The 22940-nt window shown below is 36.2% G+C and overlaps 1 protein-coding gene across 1 annotated transcript in view; it reads right to left on the bottom strand.

Annotated features, from left to right (window-relative positions):
- Positions 1 to 22940, bottom strand: part of BANK1 (B cell scaffold protein with ankyrin repeats 1) — a 307032-nt gene that overhangs the window by 131308 nt on the left and 152784 nt on the right. Inside the window, 1 exon segment of the mRNA XM_032398831.1 lies at positions 20965 to 21161. Within this exon segment, the coding sequence (XP_032254722.1) occupies positions 20965 to 21161 (197 nt within the window).

The raw sequence follows: 22940 nt of genomic DNA, 5'->3' as shown, positions 1-22940 counted from the left end.
TTAGCTTGCACATTTATTTATTTTCTGTAAGAGAGCAATGTTGAGATGCGCGCGTGGTTGTTTCACTTACTTATGTTATTTTCTCACTTCTAGCTTTCTAGCTCAACCCTCAGCACATAACAGTCTACAGAGAAATCCGGGCCTCTTGAGCTCTCTGAGAAAGAAGAGGCTCGGAATGCCCACCTTCCTGCGTGGCTTATTAGAGGTTTTCTCACTATGGGGATGAAAAGGCTTGTCTGATGGCACAGAACTTTCAGGGTGCATTAAGAAGGGGCTCTGTGGCTGTGGAGTCAGAGAAATTCTATGGAATGACTTTGGGTGATGCAGCTGCAGAATCAATTAAGGCTGAATAAGTCCCTGGTTGCCAGTCTTAGTAACAGCGGAAAAATGAAGATGCTGAGGCTGGTAGGCACCCAGATGTTTCAGCCCTGCTGACTGGCACATCAGTGTTCACTCTTCCTGATCCCTCTTTTGGTTCTTGGGCTTACCTCCTGATATAAATAAGTATTGCTCTCACTCTCACATGAAGTCCAATTACTGGAGAGGCTCAACATGGTACAGTAAAAACCACAGTCTACTGTTCCATTTCACGGCTTAGGAGTCTCAGCCACCCTACACCAGTGGCTATCAGGAGGGTCAGCAAAAATAACACAAAAATATAAGGAGCAATAACAACTCCAAAGAAATGCGGGGGAAATAATAGCAGTACTAATTCAATTGTTAAAGTGAAAACTTTGGAATAAATTCAAACCTCCCTACTTTTATTCAAAAGCAAACCTTTAACTATCACTTTTATCAAATATATATAAGTATATATTATATAGTATATATACATACAGTTATCACACTTTTCACACTTTTAATACTGGCTTTATACATAGTCCCACCTTACACTTCTAATAAATAGAGGACACTCTCCTCCAGGACAAGACTTCCACATTTATTTTTCAGAACTGGAAGTTCTTCTTATCCTCTTGCAGGTTTCCACAACTGTCAAAGTAATTCAGATAAGAAGGAAAAATCTTTTATTCCAGACTAGGATTGTTGGGAATCCCAGTAAACCTGAGGGTGACCTCAGTCAAAACTGAATGAAAAACTCCTAGCTTTCTTTGCTTTGTCAGCTAACAGGGCTTAGAAGGAATGCTAACCCAGTAGCAATGGATTGTTCTCAAATCTTGATTTCTAATACCATTCTCCAACAAAAGGAACCAGAGCTCCTTGAGAAATGGCTGATACTAGGTCAGGGGTGGGAAATATAGAAGACATTATACAAACTATAGTGCCAAAAAGTAAAAAAGTATAAAAAAAGAAACCCATAATGATGGGTTCATCAAAGCGACAAAGAAACCAACTGAAACAGCTCCTAATGGCCAAAGCTAGAACAATCTGGGCAACAAAATAACATAGTATTGGATTATAACTCAAAATATAAAATAAACATCTACAAGTCCATTCTGATATAAATAAATGATTGCATAAAAATAAGTAAATGGAGGTAGAATAGGCAATTAGCCTGTGCAGAAGAATTCTGCACACTTATGTACCTCTCAGGGAAGTAGGGCATAGAAACCTGGCCATTCCCTGGAGGTGAGCTGCCACCACACTATGATCGACTGGGGTGGGAGGCTTTGGCCAGGATTAGGGTTTGAAAAAAGAAGTGAGACATAAATCCCCACCCCTTAAGTGGAGGTTGTGCGTAGTGATGTCCTTTCAAGGAGGACAGCATGAAGTGGGGGTAGGGAAACACCCTTACAGTGGTAAAACCTAAGGAACACTGCCCCAGCCATGCGTACAAGGATGACAGCAGTAGTGAGTCCCGCTGACAGTCTGTTCTGTTGACTTGGTGTGATGTGATGAGACTGGTACTCCACCTCTGTGGTCTTCCTCTCCCAAACCCATAACCTCAGTCTAATAATGAGAGAAACATTAGACAAGTCCCTCTTGAGGGGCATTCTACAAAATACCTGACCAGTACTCTTTCACAGAGAAGTCATCAAAAACAAGGGAAGTTTGAGAAACTGTAATAGCCAAGAGGAGCCTAAGGAGACATGACAACTAAATGCAATGTAGTATCCTGCATGGGACTGTGTAACAGAAAATTAACATTAGGTAAAAACTAAGGAAATATAAAAGTTCGAATAAAGTATATTAATGGTAATATATCAGTATTGGTTTATTAATTGGGACAAATATACTATAATAATGTAGAACGTTAATAGAGAATACAACTGGGTGGGGAGTATAGGGGAACTCTGTACTATCTTTACAACTTGTCTTTAAATCTAAAAGTATTCTTAAATATAAAGTTTATTTTTTAAAAAACTAAATAAAATAACTTTATATATCATTTTTTTTCTACCTAGAACAGTGAAAAGTCCTTGCCATTGCAATTTTTAATATACGGAACATTAATCATTCTAATTACATTCATTTATCTAGAGAACTATGTGAATGCTTCATAATGATGCACAGGGGAGGGAAACTGAAAGAACACATCTCTTAGGGGCAATAATCAAAGAAACAAATTGAAGCAAATTGACAACAGATGAACAAGCTCTATGTAGCTTGGTTTATGGACTCACCCAATGGTCAAGAAGGAAAGTACCAGTTGAATTCACTCTTGCTCAAGTTAATTGTGTCATTTAGAAGACTTATGAGTAGCATCAAAGAAGCTAGCTTGCCAGAGGAGATCAATTTTGTGATTTTAGTGTTATTCTTGAAAATTACTTTCTTATTGATGAATTCTATTTTATATATTCTTATGCCTTCAGAATATCTGGACACATTAAAATGTATTTTTCTTGAAATTACGTGGTTTGAAGTTTGATCTATTCTAAGTTAGTGCCGATAGCTGATGTGCGAAACGTGTGGCAAAGAGAGTTCTTACCAAATATTCCATGCATTCCACTACATTTCTCAAAATTCCTTGTAGTTGGGTTGGGGCCATGTGACTGTTTTGGCCAATGATTTGTGAAAGGAAGTGAGGTCAGTCACTTCTAGCAGAAGCAAAGAGCCCAGGTCTCTAATCCTCCACCTCTCTGTTCTCCTGAGATTGGGACTTCAGAAGTCAAGTTTCCACGTACTGCTGGTATTAGACGGTGTAGCACGCATTAGCCTAAATTTCTGTGTTATTGTGTAGGATGGATACCTCTCTCCAACCCTGCCAACCTATGTTGAATATGTGATATGTGTTACATACTGTATTATGCCATAAAAATTTGTCTGTTGCTATATTTAGTGGTAATTACCCTACCACAACTAGTAAGGAAAAATGAATGTAGTTCAAGAAATTAATATCACATTTTAGGCTATCTTATAATAGGTAGTCAGAAGTAGCTTTTTAGGATTACTATAAGGTTTACCTGCCACAGAACCCAAATGACAATGCTTTATCCCACAAAAGAATGTTGTAAAATTTAGAAGGCAGCAGGTATAGAAGTTACAGGTAGGGACAGAGGCCCTTGCAGAACCCATTTGGGAAGGAAAGTTACTCTTGTCAAGCCAATAAAAATGATATAAATTCAAAATATTGAAAGAATGGGGATTTCAGCAAAAGATTAGGATTTCAGTGCATAATATTTCAGGAAAGGATACATCTCATGTAGAGAGAGCCGGTAATTACTATTTACTTGCTTGGCCTGTGATTTTAGGAACATGGGATGAAGAAACTCAGGCCATGTTATTCCTGGAAGTAGGGAGAGATGAGTTTTGACTGAATATAGTTTAAAATATTTTGAGGGCACCTAGGTGGCTCAGTCAGTTAAGCATCTGTCTTCGGCTCAGGTCATGACCCTAGGTGCTGGGATCGAGCCCCACATTGGGCTCCCTGCTCACCTGGGAGCCTGCTTCTCCCTTTGCCTCTGCTGCTCCCCCTGCTCGTGCTCTCTCTCTGTCTCTCGCTATCTCTCTCTCTCTCTGTCAAATAAATAAATAAAATCTTAAAAAAATAAAATAATAAAATAATTTGAGGACTGACTATAAGATGCTGTGTATAATTTTAGAAAACATGGGGGTATGAACTGAGAACACATTCCTACTCTGCATGCAAAGGTCTTAAGGACCAGCTTTGGAATACAGTATGATTAGTCATTACTCAATGCAGGAAATGGCTGTTATGGATGGATGTTCCCCAAGGGCTCTATACCATTCACTTAATTGTGCCTGATATATGTGTTGTCAGGGTTGTTTGTTTGTTTGTTTGTTTTTCCTGGTGATTGAACTTTTTAGTATGACTGTAGTGACAGGGTTTGATCCATGTTTCATATATTCCCTAAAGGCCTCCTTAAACTAATTACTTGAGGGAAATATGACAGGTTCTATCAATTATGATGTTATATAGTATTTTCAATGGCATTTGATGATAAACTGAATGTGTTGAATTCAAGGCAGAGCCCTTTTTCCTCTCACCCTTTTGTCTTGATAAATTTCAAAAATTAAAATAGATATCTTCTCAAAAAATAGATTATGGGCATTGGGCTAAGGTATTGATGGTATATTTCTCTCTACTCAGCTAATGAGTAGTCCCAGTGCCCCACTAATGAACCAAATGTATTTCTCAGAAAATTAACAGACCACAGCAAGATTTATATTTTAATTTACACTCACAAGGCAATTTTCTGACCCAGATGTTTTCCTGATTGACTCCTTAAGAACTTTTCTTATAAGTTATTCATTGCTTTGCTTTTAGAATTTTAGCGTGGGTGTTCAATTTTAATATGTTAATTTAAGTGCTCTGCTTTCTTCAACTTTAGATTTTTCATGCCATAAAAACAAAACAAAGATCCCCGTCCTCATAATACGTATCTTCTCAGGTAGGGTGGGGGCAGACAATTAATACTGCTATGTAGTATTTCAGAAAGTGGTAAGTGTTACAGAAAAAAAGAAAAGTTGAGCAACATAAAGGTGAATTGGAACGCCAGGTGAAGGAGGGATTGGGGTTGGCAGTTCAAGCAGAGGGTCAGAGTAGACCTCATTGAGATGACATTTCAGTAAGTTCCAGAAGAAAGAGAGGGAATTAGCCATGGTCCTGATTATGAAAAAAGGTGGGTAAACACTGCCCATAAAATAAGAATGTAATGAAGAACTATGGTATTGGCAAATATGTATGTACTTTGGAAGAGGTGACCTAGCAAAGTTGTTTGAAAATGGCATTCTAGTATCAGTACAGCACAAGAGAGCCTGTTATGGTACCACAAATGGAATCATTAACTCAGGGATGAATTGTTCTCAGAGTTTGAAGGTGAGCTAGTGGTTTTGTTTTGGTTTTGGTTGTTTATAAGCTATGGCCATAAGGTCACTGGCTACACCAACCTTTGATTGTCTTTTTTTTTTTTTTTAATTTTATTATGTTATGTTAGTCACCATACAATACATCATTGATTTTTGATGTGGTGATTGTCTTGTTTTGACAGAAACAACATCTGAAAGTCTCTTCATAAACATAAAACAAAAGGGGTAGTTCTGATTTCTAGAATTTACTTGGGATACATGTGGTGGAAGCTTTCACTGCTTAAAATTTTCATTTCCTTCAAAGATAACAGCCATTAAATCATTTTCCCTTTACTCCTCCCTGTTGCAGCCTGTAAGCATATCACATATACAACTCAGCCTACTCATCCAGTTACTACTGAGTAGAGAGATACTGAATGACCCATTTTAAAAGGAAGTTGTAGGGCCACAGTCTCATTTGTTGAATACAAAACTGTTTCAAAAGGCTTAGCATATACCCTTTAAACTGCTAACGAAGGCTTTTATAATTCAATCTGGAAGCTTTACCTTAGTTAATGCTAATACATGGTTGGCCTTCTTTCTGCCAATAAGCAATCCCACGCCCCATGCCCATTCCTCTGCTTTTGGCTCTTGGCTTCACATTTATACCGGGCAGCTTGCTGGTGGTATCCAGGCCCTAAGGCAGAGTTCACAGTATTTATGTGGCTGCAGTGAGACAAACTGTGAGATACCAGCTTTTTGGCAGCCAACTAGAATGGATGAAAAGACTCAAATCACTCTAAACAAGCCAGCAATAATTACAAGAGAATCCTGACTGCTGAGTGTCAGTGTCTCGCAGAGTTTATAAAAGTCCACAGTCATGATACCATCCATTTGGTAGCCTTTCAGCACTGTCATGAGGTCTGAGTAGAATTGTTTTCTGTCCTGGACACTTTCCACTAAACTTGGAAGGCAGAATTGTCACTCTTTCAATAAATACTTGACCTTCTCTTGCTACATACTTGATGTTACTTCTTTCACTCTTATTTTTGCAATAAGCTGTTTCTGTCTCTATTTACATTGTGCTACCTAGCTCACTATTCTTTTTGACAATCATCACTATAACATTAGATATGCTAAGTTATTTTTTAAAATACATGTGGATCAAAATATGATGATATACTTGTGAAGAGGTTGCAACATAGCAGTGAGAACTGCTGGGAAAACACTGAGAAACACTCACCTTTCTTATTAAGGTACAGATATAATAGCGTTTTGTATTAGGTCAAAAGTGCCAATGCTACAGCCATATAAAACCTTGCACCTCTTCAATATGCTTTTCTTTCAATGACTTGTTTTCTCTGCAAAAGAAATTACTCTTCGTGGGTACTCTCATGCTTAACCTTTTTGGTTTTTTTCTTACTTTTCTTACTTTTTTACCCCTTTCTTCTCTGATCATTGAATATGCTACTGTTACTCCAACATAAATAAAATTCTTAAATCTTGTGTCCATTAGTTTCTCCAAATAATCTCCCTTTCTATAGCCCTAGTCCCACCATGGGCCATTGTTTTTGATAAATTTCACAATCACCCCTTGCCAATGATTCATGACATTTGTGTGTCTAGAACTCGTGCTTGCATTTCAAGGGAAACAGGGTTTTTGATGTAACTAATTTATACCATATATTGGGGGAGGCAAGAATATTTTTCAGGGTACAGTCTACAGATGATATTATGGTATCTCCACAGCATAGGCTATTTCAAAATCACAGAAAAAAGAGTACAATAATATCAGACAGCCCTATATAAACATCTTTACTAGATCCATTTTAATGATGATTCTTATCACATAACTTCATATTTAGTCTTATCCTGTAATTTTTGCCCATTCGTAAAATCTATTGTTCTGCCTCTCATCTATGTTTGAGGGATAGGCTTAACTCTATTTGAAAATGTTTTATCTCCTCTAGGAGATGTACATATTTCCCAGAAGAATGGGTGGTCTCACCTTATTTCTTTTTTCAGAAGTGCGAAAATGTTACTGACACAGAAGAAAGACATCTCATTAACGTAGGAAACAGCCACTTAGTGGATGATACGCATTACAACATCAGCTATAGTTTCATCTTCAGTTCTATTTTCAAAAGCTGTTTAAGCTGTGCTCTGTGGTGACAGTTGGGCCTCACAAAATGGTGCCCTCCACTTTCTGACATACTACAATTTGTTATAGTATTTAATTTATAAATATTTAAGAAAATGGAATTACTGTAGAACAACTAATCTGAAACCATAAAAAAGTCCCCTTAGGAAAGTCAAAATTCTGACCTCAAGTCAGTGGAACTGAGAGAAATTTTATGAACACATAAATTAAATTAATTAAACAAGGGTGCCATTAGACTGAAGTGGCTCTCCTGTCATGGTGGCCTACTTTTGGCAAACCAAAATCTAAGTCTGTAAATGCCTCAAGAGTACAAAATCAAAACCCATGGACAACGAATGACAAACAGCTGACTAAACTTTAGGCTACAGCCAATCAATAATTTCCTTGCTCGGCTTTCACTTTTCTCTATAAAATCTCTCCCCCAGCTCCTGTCAGTGGAGAGCTCCTAACCACTTCTGGTTTGGCACTGCCTGATTCCAATAAATTTTGCTCAAATAAACTATTAAAATGTTTACTATGCCTCAGTTTATCTTTTATCAAACATACATACAGATCTTCCTTGAATTATGATGGGGTTACATCCCAATGAACCCATCATAAGTTTAAAAGATCATAGGTCAGAAATGCATTCAGTCTACTTAACCTACCAAACATCTTAGTTTAGCCTAGCCTACTTTACACATGCTCAGAACAGTTGCATTAGCCTACAATTGGGCAAAATCATCTAACACAAAGTCTATTTCATAATAAGTGTTGAATTCATCTCATGAAACATTGAATATTATACTAAAAGTGAAAAATTGGAATGGCTACACGGGCACAGAATTGTTTTAAGTGTGTTGGTTGTTCATGCTTGTCATGGCACGGCTGACTGGGAGCTATGGTTTACTGCCACTACCCAGTAAAGGGGTTCAGGACAGGTCCCCCCAGAATGCACCAATTTGGCATGTGGATTATTTTGAGCCAAAGGCAACTGAGACCCTGTGGGCTCAAGGGAAAATCTGTCCCTCCCTTGATTACATAGAAAAATCTAAATTGGGAGTCTATCCCAGAATAAGGGTTATTAACAGAGATAAATTTTATCTGAATGATCTGAATGTGTATGGCATGGCAAACATCTAATTACCAAACATCTGCTCTTCTTATTACCCTGCAAAGTGCATTTCTTTCTTATGAAATCCCAGACTCTTACCCCCTTTCCTTTAGTTCAGAATGACATGTATACCTCATTTTGCCTGACTGTCTCTGGAATTCCCATGGCTGTGTGGATTTCCCATATGTATACTGTTAAATCTGATTTTCTCCTGTTAATCTGTCTCAGGTCAACTGGACTCAGTCCAGCTAGAAGAACCCTTGAAGGGGACAGGGATGCTTGCTCCCTGACACCAGCATCATGGGAGAGTATTGTACTGCATATTGCTAGCCTGGGAAAAGATCCAAATTCGAAATTTGAAATACGCTTTCTACTGAATGCATATCACTTTCTCATCACTGTAAAGTCAAAAAATCATTAAATTGAATCACTCTAAGTCAAACCATCATAAGTCAGGGATTATCTATACAGACATAGTCACACACTTAGAGAAACATATAATATGGCCATTATTTAAATTCTGTTTAACATATCTACTTGTCAAAGGGTTAAGGAAATCAGAGAGAATATGGAAAAAAGCTGAATTCTATGTTTACTGAGGTTATAGTGTGATTACCTGAAATCTTTTGCTAGTATTTCTTCTTTTTTAAAGATTTCATTTATTTATTTGAGAGAGAGAGACAGAGAGAGAGCATGTAAGTGGGGTGAGGGGCAGAGGGAAAAGGAGAGAGAGAGAATCTCAAGCAGACCTCCTGCTGAGCATGGAGCCCAATGTGGGGCTTGATCTTGCAACCCTGAGATCATGGCCTGAGCAGAAATCAAGAGTTGGATGCTTCGCCTACTGAGCCACCCAGGCACCCCCTTTTGCTAGTATTTCTTAAGAGAGGTCTACTAGCATTTTGTTCAGGCCCATCCTTCATCCACCTATTGACAGTAAGACTCTTCAGGCACCAAAGTATGTTTGCCTGTGTACCCAAACACCTCCTAGGAGTTACGTGAAAACCAATACAAAGATTGCATTTTCTTTTAAGGAAACATTTTAACTGATTCTCATGATATTTCCCTAGAACAATTTTAGTTACCTATTCCTGAATTGTTATGGATTTTTATTGCTTCGTCTGAGGCCCATCTGTCTGCTTTTGTCTTTCTGCCTTCTGGGGCTCTGTGTATCTCTTGCTTCATCTCTGGCACTCCAGCTCTCTCTCCTCATGAGAAAGACTCAATAACTGGTTTCATCCCCAGTAGCAAACAGCAACATGACAGGATTAATCTAGCACTCAGATTATTGCCTCATCTTGATTTGTACCATTGAGTGATTGAGAAAAAAAAATAAATCATAGAAAGAAATTTAAAATAAAATGAATACTTGTATTAGTCAGGGTTCTCCAAAAGAAACAAAACCAACAACATGATGTGTGTGTGTGTGTGTGTGTGTGTGTGTGTGTGTGTGTGTGTGTATATATATATATAGGCAGATAATTATTATACAGAACTGGCTCACAGTTCTGGAAAGCCCCAAGATCTGCAGGGTGAGTCAGCAAGTTGGAAACCCAGGAGAGCCAATGGTGTAGCTCCAGGGCAAAGGCCAGCAGGCTTAAGACTCAGAAAGAACTAATGTCTCAGTCTGAGTTCAAAGGCAGGAAAAAGCCGAAGTCCCAGTTTAAAGGAGATTTAGTCTTTTTGTTCTGTTCAGGACTTCAACAGATTGGATGAGGCCCACACTCATTAAAAAGAGCAATATGCTTTACTCAGTCTATCGATTCAAATGTTAATCTCATCCAAAAACACCCTTGCAGACAACCGACTTGATATTTGATCAAATATCCAGGCAACCCATTGTCCAGTCAGGTCAACATAAAAGTAACCATCAAATACTCTTGAGAGTCAGTAAAACTATAGTGATAAAACTATAGTGATAAAAAGGCCATTAGCTAATTTGACCTCTTAAAACTAGAATTTGGTCTTTTCTTTTTCTGTATTTTTAAAGGTGCTTTTAGTCCATCTGCATGGAGCACAGGTGAAACTGAATTTGGACCAAGACTTCCATTTGCATTGAATTGTATGTAATGTACTACAAAAATTTTATGCAGAAAGGTCTTCTGTTAGATTTATAGTGGGATAAGCTGATAGAGAAAACACTAAAAAAAGGTTATGTGTGCCTTTCTGAAGTATTGAGATACAGTCTAGTGCAGTGTTAAAGCACACAAGCTAGAGCTACCCTGCCTGAATTCCAAACCTCAGCTCTACTGCTTGCTAGCTCTGTGACTTTGGGCAGTCACTTAATCACTCTATGCTACATTCCTTTATCTGTGAAATGGGGGTAATAAAACATAGCTTTTATCATAAAGCAGTAAAACGTCTATCAGTACATAGCAAATTCTGTCTAACATTTTGCTAATTTTGTTATTACTGATTCTGACACTAACCTGTTCTTTTTTCCAAAGTACTTAACTGTTTGTTGGAGATTGGATATAGGGGGCAAAGTTTATGGTAGAATTCTGAAGGACAGATAACAAAGAATACTTATTCTTTATTCCTCCATTTAAATGTGAGCTCATGAGAGGAATGACTTGTCTGTCTTGTATTACTGTAAATATATTAATATCCAGCATAAAGTACATTCTTAATATTTGTAGAAACAATTCTTTTTTATGGAACAAATACATAAAATGTACATATAGGTATGTATGTGTGTGAGAGAGCATCTACTGAGACAACCACTGTGTGGGTATGGCAGATACATTGGTGAACAAACGTACACTTTTGTGGAATTTGCAGTTCTGTGGGACAGATATTAAACACATATCCACATACATTAATATGTAATTATAAACTCTGATGTACTGTTACCAAACTGAGAGTGTGATAAAGGAAATAGATTCTAGGCTTGAATTTGTTAATACATGAATTATATTAACACATGATTATGTTATGAAGATATCATGATCTAGTATTCAGTGGAGGTCTATATAACACATATGATATTAAGCATGATGTGACAAATTTCCATTTTTTATAACTAGATTTAAATTGAATTTTATTTATTTAATTAAAAATATTCATAGCATATATCACCTTCTGAAATTACCTTGTTTGTTTATTCATCTACTATCTCTCCATAACTAATTAGAATATAAGCACCAGGAAGGGCTAACAGCATTGGCTTAATGTTGCTAAATGCCAATCTCTACTACACAGATTATGACGATTTAAGTTTTTCTGGGAACTGAAAACCTCTATTGACTTACTAAGTAGAAGACAGACTAAAATAAAACATAATAAACATATTCATTCTCTGTTTGAGGGAATGTTACAGTATAACCTGTTTAAAAGGAAATTTGATGAATATTATTTGCTGCATTTACTTCAGGAGTGATATCTTAAACAGGTAAGAAAAAAAATCATACTATGGACTATTCATGTGTCATATATGTAATGTAATTTTTAAAACTATAAAATGCTAAGTATTAAAATAACTCACGGGCGCCTGGGTGGCTCAGTTGGTTAAGCGACTGCCTTCGGCTCAGGTCATGATCCTGGAGTCCCTGGATCGAGTCCCGCATCGGGCTCCCTGCTCAGCGGGGAGTCTGCTTCTCTCTCTGACCCTCCCCCCTGTCATGTACTCACTCTCTCTCATTCTCTCTCTCTCAAATAAATAAATAAAATCTTTAAAAAAAAAATAACTCACAAACTGATTGAAATATTAAATTATGTTCAGGGGGAAGTTTAAAAATCATGATAAGCTTTATAAATTCCAAAGGCCTTTCATATACATAATTTGAAACTTATAACATTCTGATATTTAATGAAGTGGATTTCAGAGAAAAACAAAAGTACAGAGTTTTCTCTGTTCTCCTTCCCTCCTCTAACAATCCTATTATGTCAGATACAGAATAAGTGCTCAATAAATATGGGGGAGTGATTATAATGATAACAATATAACAATGAGGTCACATTCTATTTAGAAGCATTATATGGGTATAAGGTTGGAATGCCAAGGGCAGAGAGCATAAGCAGATTGGAGGTGAGGACCTGGCTCGCTCAGTGAGTATTTATTATTAAAATTTAGATCATTCTGGCTCCCTTTGTGCTGATACAAAATCCATTCCCTTTCTCTTCCACTTTTATAGTCTATGCTAAAATTGGGAAGAACCATTCTAATCATTACAGAATTCACATAGTGAGACCCTAAAGTTAGTAGGTTCTTATTTTTATGGCTAGCCATCTCTTTTGGAAGCCATCTAATGAAGATTCTGGATCCAAATTTCACTGACTCTCCAAATTATGAGCCTCTGTTTCCCAAAATATATAAAATAAAAAGTAGCAGTCCCTCAGAGAGTAGTGGAGAACACGTAACAGGGAAATGTGCATAGAGCTTCTAGCCCAACCACATATGTAATAGGTCTTCAACAAACAATCAACTCCAAGCCCTCCCCACTCCCACGATGCTATTGTAATCGACTGCAGGCTTGTTCAGCAACGCGGTCCAATACTGCGGTAATGAACCAGATTGCTCGGATAATTGGCATTCTCCCCACCAAATGCAAGATTGATAGATTCAATATAAATCTATGCAGTAACCATTCTTGTAATAGAGAGTTCTCATTAAGGAAATGGATTAATTGGCTTACTGATATTTTAGTGAGAGCCAGATTTGAATAAGTGGACTGGGCAGTACAGAGAAAAGCAAATTAAACACTAATAAAGGCAGAGATGTTCTTGTTTAGGCTGAAGTCTCAGCCACAGGCTAAAATTGAGGCTCTGAGTTTCAGATTTGTCAATGAGAGTGGACATTAATGTCTGACAGATGAAAACGCTCTGATTTTTACCCCTGGCAGCTCCCTTTCTCTCTTAAGACGCTCATCCCAGCAGAAGGCTGCGTGTGTGTCTCCTCCCCTACATGATTTTCACCTGAGATTCCTAACCCCTTGGAGGGAATGTATGTCTGATATAGAATATGCTTTACACTTGTTTCCACACACAGCTAATAAGACATACTTGGGACAAACTAAGAGTAAAATATTTACCAGAATCATTCCCAAAGTATCATGGCGCTCATGCATCATTAGAAAATACTTAATCTCTCTGTTCTCCCAGTGAATCACTGTTCCATCTTTTCAATATTTGGAAAGACTTTTTATTATGATTAATTTTTAAGGAGAAATATATATTCACGTGTAAATGTACATACACACGTATCATTCGTATCCCTCCTGCTCTTGCCTGTACGGTCTGTTGTCTAAGTAGCAGCCAGAGAGTTCAATCAGAACTTGTCATACCTCTCTTTGGAATTCCTTAATGGCTTTCATCCTCCAGAATCCTTGCCATTGCCCACACCACTCTACAGATACTGGCCTTTGTGACCTTTCTGACCCTATTACTATTCTCCTTCTATCTCATTTAGTCTGCTTCAGTAACACCGGGCAACTTCCTCTTTCATGGACATGCCAGGCACATCCACCTCCAGGGCTTTGCATTTGCTGTGCTGGTTTTCCCTTATTGGAACAGTTTCCCTCCAGATATCTGCATGGTTTTCATAGCTTTCCAGTTGTTACCCAAAGACTGCCTTTACAGTGAGGACTTCTCCACTACTCATTTCAAATTTGCCACCCAAATCTCCCCCTACATACCACCCAACACAATGTATTAAACACTAATGTCCATCTGACACATTATATATACTAATTACTGTTTATGGTCTTTTATTTCCCATTAGAGTTTAAATTCTATGGCGACAGGAGTTTTGGTCTGTTTTTGAATTCCCAGTGTTTAGAACAATACCTAATAGGTATCAGTAAATTTTGTTGAATAAGTCAATGAGTTGACTTGCCAAACTAAATTTAAACAGACTATTGATTTCCCAGGTCAAGTGAAAGTTGATTAATTTATTTAAAACAAACCCAAGATTTAGTCTTCAACTGGTACCATCTATTTTTCTTTTATATTTTTGGAGGCAAAATAAGTCAGACATAATCTTTAATTTCTCACATCCATATATATCACAAGGAAGGTGTTGCTACATAAGAAGAATGAAGAAATCATACTGCTTGGCACAGAGCTATGATATTTGATGAATATTCTTTTTAAAAAAATATATATGGTTCTGTATTTTTCTCATATGTAATCTGACCTTGGAGAGGGCTTTATATAAAGTAGAAACCATGCCATAATACCAATAGAAAAGTACATACCCTGTCTACACTGAATTACATTATACACCTTTTTGTATCCTCAACCATCAAGAATGACTGAAATTCAAACCAATTAATAGATAAGACTTTTCAAGACTCATATTTTCCCAATGAAATTCAGTTCACTTGCTTTTGTATACTTTCATTCTGAAAGCATAATATCATTGTGTTTATGTCATGAGGTCTACTCTCTAAAGCTATGGTGTCAATACTGATTGCTCCAATTAACATTTGTGATTAATTTTGTACTCACTGAAATTGCATTTCCTTTTGACCAGCAGGCATGTAAGTGACAGCTCGAGACTATTCTGTTCTACACAAGCTAATTGGTTTTAATGAAGCCAGAGAAAAACAAAAGAACTCGTTTGGAAGGTTTCTAAGAGATTAGAAGACAAATGATTATAAAAACATAAGGTTGCAAGAGACTTTAAATACCATCTAGCCACCACAAGTAGGGGTGTGACCCTTGTTAGGATACTGGAGACTGCCCACGTCTGAAGCAAATACATCAAAGATAACGATGTTTGCAAACTGTAACTGGAGTCTTAAGTCAGAGGAAAGGCCCAAGTTAAAGACAATGACTTATTTATCGGTCATAAGAAAAGATTGTATAGGAAGAACTTTAGCTGTTGGGGTAAGAGAAGAAACTCACAAGGGGTCAGTGGAGATTTAGGAAGATGGCAGGGTCAGGGAAACCCATGCCAAAGCCTGAGCCAAAGGACACCTAAGAGGAATCCAATGGGTCTGATCTATGCTAGAGTATTAAGCCTTTGACAGAGCAGCTTCAGAGTGAAATGAAGAGCTATTATTCTGTTAATTATATCAGTTAATTCTGATATTGAAAAACAAACTGAAGAGAAAGCGGAGCTGTTGGGAGTGTGTGTGTGCCTCTGTGTGTATATGCGCATGTGTATACGTGTATATTTGAACATGTTTGTTCAAGGAAGAGTCAGTATAATGGGAGAGATTAATGATGCAAAAGGAAGAGACAGTATGATTAATGGGGAGAACTAAAATTGATATAAACAACAATCAATCCAAGGAAATAAGGTGAATGCAATATCATTTATTGTGGATCTACTATGTATTTAATACTTTCACATTTATTTCATCAGGTCCTAAAAACACCCTGTAAGGAATTATTTTTTTCCATCTGAAGATAAAGAAACTGAAGCCAAGAGAAAGCAAAGAGATTGTTCAAGGATGCAAACTTGGTATTTGATGAAGTCAGGATTCAAATCCAGAGCTGGCTGAATCCCAAGGCCCTATGTGTAGAGAAAAATGGAAAATTTGGCAAACAAGAGAGAGGAGATGAGGGAGTTTAACAGGATGTTTAGAGCTGCAGAGTTAGGGCATTAAACCTGGGTTTGCAGACTTGCAGAGGGGTAAAATTCTATAATAGCCACTATGGTGCATTTAATGGGATTTTAGAAAGAGGTTGCTAAGTAGTTCCAAAAGCGTAACTGAAACATGAATTTGTAATGTGTGCAGTCGAGTGCAGTTATGTGACTTGTTCCAGGTTCTTCAGTTCTAACAGAACATCAATATTGAACAAAGGCCAGAATTTTAAAATTCATTGTAGGCTGGCCTATTAAAAATATATGCTGAGGTTAGCAGTTGGGATATTTGTCCACGAATTCTCTAAAACTTAACTTAAAAAAAAATCCTGAATATAAAGAGATATGACCAATTATTTTATTTATATCATGGGACCTAGTTAAGGATATTGTTGGGTAAGTGAGATCAAACAAGCCCTTAAATTGGACACTTACCTTCTGCCTCATCAATGAATAAATACATGCTGAGCACTTCCTGTACACCTAACAGTGGAAGGGGAAGGGAACCCATTGCCCATTATCTGCTTCTAGACTTATAAGAAAGAAAAACTACATTGGCAAAGCGGGGTATGCTGCTATTTAGACTGAATTAGTATATAGTAATACATACTAAATTAAATGAGCAATCTACTAGAGAACAAATAGTATAGAAAGCACCAAGTGAGCAATGCTAAGGTTGAGAGATATAAAAAGTCAAGAAGAGTGATGTTCACTGGCCTAAACATAGCTAACTTCTGAATAATAGCTTCTCTATACCAGTCAGTCAATCATTGCTTTATGAAGGGATTCTCAACATGCTTCAACATATACCCTCTGTATCTTCATTCCAAACCCTGGACCATTTGGAAAAAAGTGCAGGGTCATTGTCTGTCAGACAGACACTAGAGGAACAGAATCTCTCTCTCTCTCTCTCTCCTCTCTCTCTGTGTCATGCGTGCGCGCACGCACGCACGCGCACACACACGCCCACTGTCCACAGGGTCAAAGAGCAGTGTTGAGGTAAGTCAATGAGAGCAAGATGTCACAGAAGTCTCATCACAGATGTGAGCAGGAGAAAGATTTCCAGTGAAGAGTCCTTCTGAAAAGCCAGCTAGAAAAAGTGCATGGAAAGCTGATTTTCTGTTTCCTAAACTTTAATGAAAATGATTTATGATTAAGATCTTATTTACATATACATAAAACTACATAAGTGAACACTGTGGTGGAAGAAAAAAGATAGTTTAAGTAAATCATGGTTCACACTTGGTTGTAGATTTAAATACCAACCCTTATCCTCTTTGTCCATCCACCTTTCAGAGTGATTCTCCCAGGAGACATTGGCAGAAACTGAAAATAGAGTAATTTATTTGAAAGACCTTATGGATTTTAGAAATATGTGGTATTACTATCTATAATAGTACTGAAAACATGAAAAGAAATGTAGGTATTAATTAGATAATGTTCTCAAAACATGAAAGCTATTCATTCACAGTAAAAAGATTCTGCTCACATATTGTGTATAAATTATTAGCTTCTCAAAGGAAAAATGTCATGAAGAAATGTAAGTGATGTGATTTGAAGCTTCCTCCCTTTTTTCTTTTTCCTTATTATTCATATAGTTTCACTAAGATAGGGCACTTGTTTGTTTATGAATGCTTGCCAATGGTTCTCTTTTCTTTCCTGTATTTTTAAAAATCACAATTGCTTTTTCCTTCTACCCATTTTATTCAGAGATGACCAAACACACTGTGTTGTAATTCTCTATGAAATCTTAAAATTAACAGTGTTTCACTGAAGGGAGATTAGGAAGAATAGAACACATCAGCCAATCAGCTGGGTGCAAAATATGTTTGAATTTAAAAATATATATTTCTTCTGTACAGAAGTATGGCTCATTGGATTGTGAACCTCAAACCTGAAAGAATATCTACTCCTTTCAATAATTCTGAAACAATAGTTAATGGAAAGGTTTTTTGTAATGGAAAGTTTGAACACATTATGTCACAATCTTAGATTTATCAGAATGTGATTATAACATTAAAACTACGTAAATATTATTAAAGAAACAATAAAGTATTGTAGTAGCATAATGAGATTGTACATTTTTTCTCTACCAGATTTAGATATACTCTTTTTTTGAAATTTTTAATTTAATTTATTTTAATTAAAATTCAATAACAGAAAGATCTTTGGGAAATCTCCATATACAATTGGCCCTTGAATAACATGGGGGGTAGGGATGCTGACCCACCACACAGTCAAAAATCCACATATAACTTTTGACTCCCCCAAAACTTAATTACTAATAGCCTACTGTTGACTGGAAACCTTACCGATAGCATAAACTGTCAAACAACACATATTTTGTATGTTATATGCATTATGTATTGTATTCTTTTTTTGTTGTTGTTAGATATACTCTTAAAAAGACTTAGCTACAATAATTTAGATATAAAATTTCATGTGTGTTTATTTATTTAATTAATTTATTTTTTAAAGATTTTATTTATATTATTCATGAGAGACATAGAGAGAGAGAGGCAGAGGGAGAAGCAGGCTCCCAAGGAGCAGGGAGCCTGATGCGGGACTCGATCCCAGGACCCTGGGATCATGACCTGAGCCAAAGGCGGACGCTTAACCATCTGAGCCACCTAGGCGCCCTCACTGTGTGTTTATATGGCATACTTTCACTAAGAAGATAAGATGTTTGGATTTATTTTAAATAAAATTGATAATGAAAAGAATAATCAGAAAAATAAATCAACAGGAAACACATTTTTCCATGTGTGTCACAACCTAAAATATATGTTCCTCTTTCCTTAACCACGCATTTTCAAAAAGGTTTTTGGTAGCTTACAAAATTGTTACACCTAATTATCCATAACCATAATATTCCCTTATAAAACTGCTGTCCCTTATAACTGTTATTGTCATTTCCTTATTGACATCAGAACATTTACGAAGTAATTGATCTATCCTACCTATAATGGCAACGTCTACTATAGACATTCTGGCAAAATGTTAACAGCTCACAAAGAGACAAAATATATAAAATCACTTAACAAATTTCATAGCATAACGATCAAGTATAACTGCAAAATTAGAATGCAGCCATTATAAAAGAGTGAACAGTGACCTAAAGGCAATGATTGCTATCTAGGCTATCCATGCTAATCTATGAACAGAATCTCTTCATTATGAATGAGTAGCTTTCATTTTTTTTTTTTTTGAGAATGTTATCTAATTAACACCTACACTTCTTTCATGTTTCCAGTACTATTATAGATTATAATACCATAATACCATCAACTTGTATCGTTGCTATTACTGCAGGAGCAGAGGTACAAATACCCAGAGGATGTGAGAGAAAAAGAAAATTATTTCCCATATCCATCAAATCCTATCTTTGAACTTATGTTCATATCTACTGGCATTATATCTAGTGCCATGTTACTTATGAGGCACATGCAGTTTGCATGGGGCTGTACCTGTTAAAAGCTGAGTCTTCACTGGAGAATGAGAAGTGAAAGCATTACTCTTTGAAAATCAGGGTTTATCGTAGAAAGTAACCTTGGATGCTAAAGATTTTCACAGGAAATTTTAACTTAAGTCCACCAGTGGTTAAAATTTTGAGAATAGGGTTGTAGAGAATTGAGACAGGCAACCAAGATATCCTGCCCAAGAGTACTGTAGGCAAATATGCTCAAGACTGAATTGATTCATTGACTTACCTGAGACAGATACCATGTTGCACCAGTCAATGACTTTATAGAGTAGTTAGTAAAATGAATGCACTCATCAGATATGTGAGAATCACAGTCTGAAATCTTTTTAGGAATAAAAATTTTTATTCCTAATTTGAAGGATACGGAATAAAAAAGGTACCTTTTCAATTTTGTTACAAAACTTTATTTCTATATTTGTTTATTTATTTGTTTCTGTATTGATTTTAAATACAAGCAAAAGATCTCTTATTGTAATTCATTGTGAATGATATCCATGCTATTCTGATAACTACTTTGCTATTTCTTAAAAGTGGAAAAAGTTAGATTGGTTGTCATCTGAAATCCACAAATACCAACGGTTTATAGAAGTCCAATATTACATTGACTTAATCTAATAATCAGAATGAATGCTAAAAAGACCAGAAGCTTCCCACAGCGTTTCAATGTTCCTTATTAACTGTTCATTGACAATAAAATTATTTATCTTCTGAGAATCCAAAGACAAATTTTGACATATTCACCAAAACAATTATTGTCTTATTACATTTTCCAAAGAGCCATCAGAAGCATAATTCACTTTTTGAGCAAAATGTACACACATTTCTCTTGTTACAAGAGAAAATAATTGCTCTTCTAAAGTTGATCATGAAAACACAAAGTGTATTCTATATACTAAGGTAGTATCCCCTCCTTCAAAATCTTCCCTTGGTTGTATTCTTACTAATTCTAAGCTAATATCCTTCTGAAAGTTGGGGTTTCAACCTACGTAATAAGGACCTGGGACTTAACAGAGAGAGAAAAAGAATCACATATGAGAAACAAATTTAAGTAACATGAATTAACTTTTTATGGACAACTTTGAATGATTATCAAAATGCTTTCCTTTAACCTAATTATCTAATTTCATGAGCCTAACAGTGTCTAACTCAGACTCTTGAATGAAAGAATAAAGGTAATGGGTTTTCATTGCCTTTTCATCATCTCCTCTTCAATGTGGAACAGGCTATATAGAAGCCAGAAAGACAAGTTTTAAAAAGGGCTATTTAGGGGAAGAAGCATGGAGTCAGAGCTGGTTTATAGTGATACTAAAACAAGTTGACCTATCTTGCAAAATGCTTTTTTAACACAGTGAATGACTCAGGACCAAAAGACACTATACTCTAGCTGAGCAGTAGCATCATTTCCAAAAGGGCAATGTACACACACACACACACAAACACACTTATAAGGAGTTCTAGAGATAAAATGGAAAAAAAAAAAAAAACCTTACTGAAAAGTCTTCAAAGATTTTCTTGAGTTCTTTGTGACCATGCCTTTCAGCAATATGTGTTGGATCTGAACCCTCGAAATTTTTCATCTTAGACGCCCAGGTTGCTCCTGAACATTGAAGCAAATGAATAGCCAAGTTCTTTAAACCAAATTTTGCTGCACAGTGGAGAAGAGTTGGGAGTTCTTTGAAATGAGTATCTGTAAGCATAAGAGGTAAAAGGATTAATATGTTTTTATCATGTCTGGAATTCCATAAGAAGAAGTCAAACACAATCTACTAAAAGTAATTCTCATAAAGTAGAACAGACTTTCAGTGTGATTTCACATATAAGAAACCATCAGTGGTTTTAACAATGAGGCATCTCGTCCTTCCTATTTCTCATCATACAATAAATATAAACTGATATTCTCACTAGCATTAATGCCCCCATCTTACTTGGGGGGTAAGTTTAATTTGGAAAGGCATATCAACCCCTTAAATACAAAATAAAACAGAACACAAATATCATATTGTAATAACTCTTTTTGAATATATTTCAACATTAGCCAAACACTAACAATATTAAATAGGTCCATCTATAAAACCTTTCTGTGTTTTCTACTGCCATGCCTAGTTCGCTGCCTTCTGAAGGTGAAATGGACACATAACTGCTGGAGGGGTTCTATTAGATTTCTATGTGAATTTTTTCTTTCAAAAAGGAACTGCAACAGAAAATACAGGTGAGCACTTTTATAAACATCTTCAGTATGGAGATTTCCATCAGAATTTTACAGCTTTCATGTCAATGTTTCAGAGTTTGAGTTTCATAATTAGTTATTAGCTATCAATTAGGAGTATTAATTATGTATAACTATAAAATGGTGAGTGTAAACTGCTATCTCAATGAAAAAACACACATACACAGGTGAGTGATGGTTTGTTATTATTCTATACTTTCACACCTAGCTGGAAAAAATGTGTCACAGAAATTACATACCAGCTTGCTTGAATAGCTGTGGCATTATCGGAAGCATGCAATGGGAAGACTTATGGCAACCGAAACAAAGGTGTCAAAGCAAAAGTCAATTTTCTTCCATAATGTTTTGGAAAACTGAATCTGGCTTCATTTACCTCTTTGCTATTTTGTAGACTAAAGCAACAAAAAAGGAAATGAGGAAATGAGACGTTGAGTTTTCAATTCACTTGGGTGTTTCAGGGCAGAATAAATTATTTAGTTTGTTGGTTTGTATGTTTTAACAGAAAACAAAACAAAGCCCTCCAGGATACATTAATAACTTTGCTGTAAGGAAATATTTTACCCTTCAAAATGTGTTAGTACTAAATGGCTATAGGTAAATCCCATGGTTGTATTTCAGTGATAAATGCACTGGTCCCTTCTTATATGGTATGCAGTGGGTCAAAATTTATCAAATATTTTATGAAGATGAACCTGTGAAAGCTGAAACTGTCTAAAGTAGGTACCATCTTCAAAATAAAAGTGTAGTTACTTAAGGTATTAAGATATAATTTTTTATTTATTTTCATTAAAAGACACCATGAAATATAATTTTCTGCTATAATTAAACCAGGGCAAAGTTAATGAAGAAAAATATTTACATGATAATGTCAGATTTCTACATACCCTTGGTCATCTCTCTCACTGACACATCATACAATAAACAAAAAACATCACCTGGAAATCAATGCTTTATGCATTATTCCTGCACACTATTATTCTGGTGAACTTTTAAATCACTGTCAATGCAACTTAAAATGTTTTTATCATTAAATAAATGTTTAATCATTATGGGAACACAGTCACCTTTTAACCTCACCAAACCCCTGTCAGTAAATCCCTCAAGTTTAGGATAATATAATAGAAACAACAACAACAAACTTCATTAAGAATCTCGTACATCAAAAAGAGTAACTAGGACTATGATAAGTGGTCATGGTTTTTCAGGCTACCTTTCTTAACAGTCGTGCTACTCTGAACC

The sequence above is a fragment of the Phoca vitulina genome, unplaced genomic scaffold (genome assembly GCF_004348235.1).
Source record: "Phoca vitulina isolate PV1807 unplaced genomic scaffold, GSC_HSeal_1.0 scaffold3, whole genome shotgun sequence".
NCBI lineage: Eukaryota > Metazoa > Chordata > Mammalia > Carnivora > Phocidae > Phoca > Phoca vitulina.
This window is presented reverse-complemented; position numbering and strand designations above follow the sequence as displayed.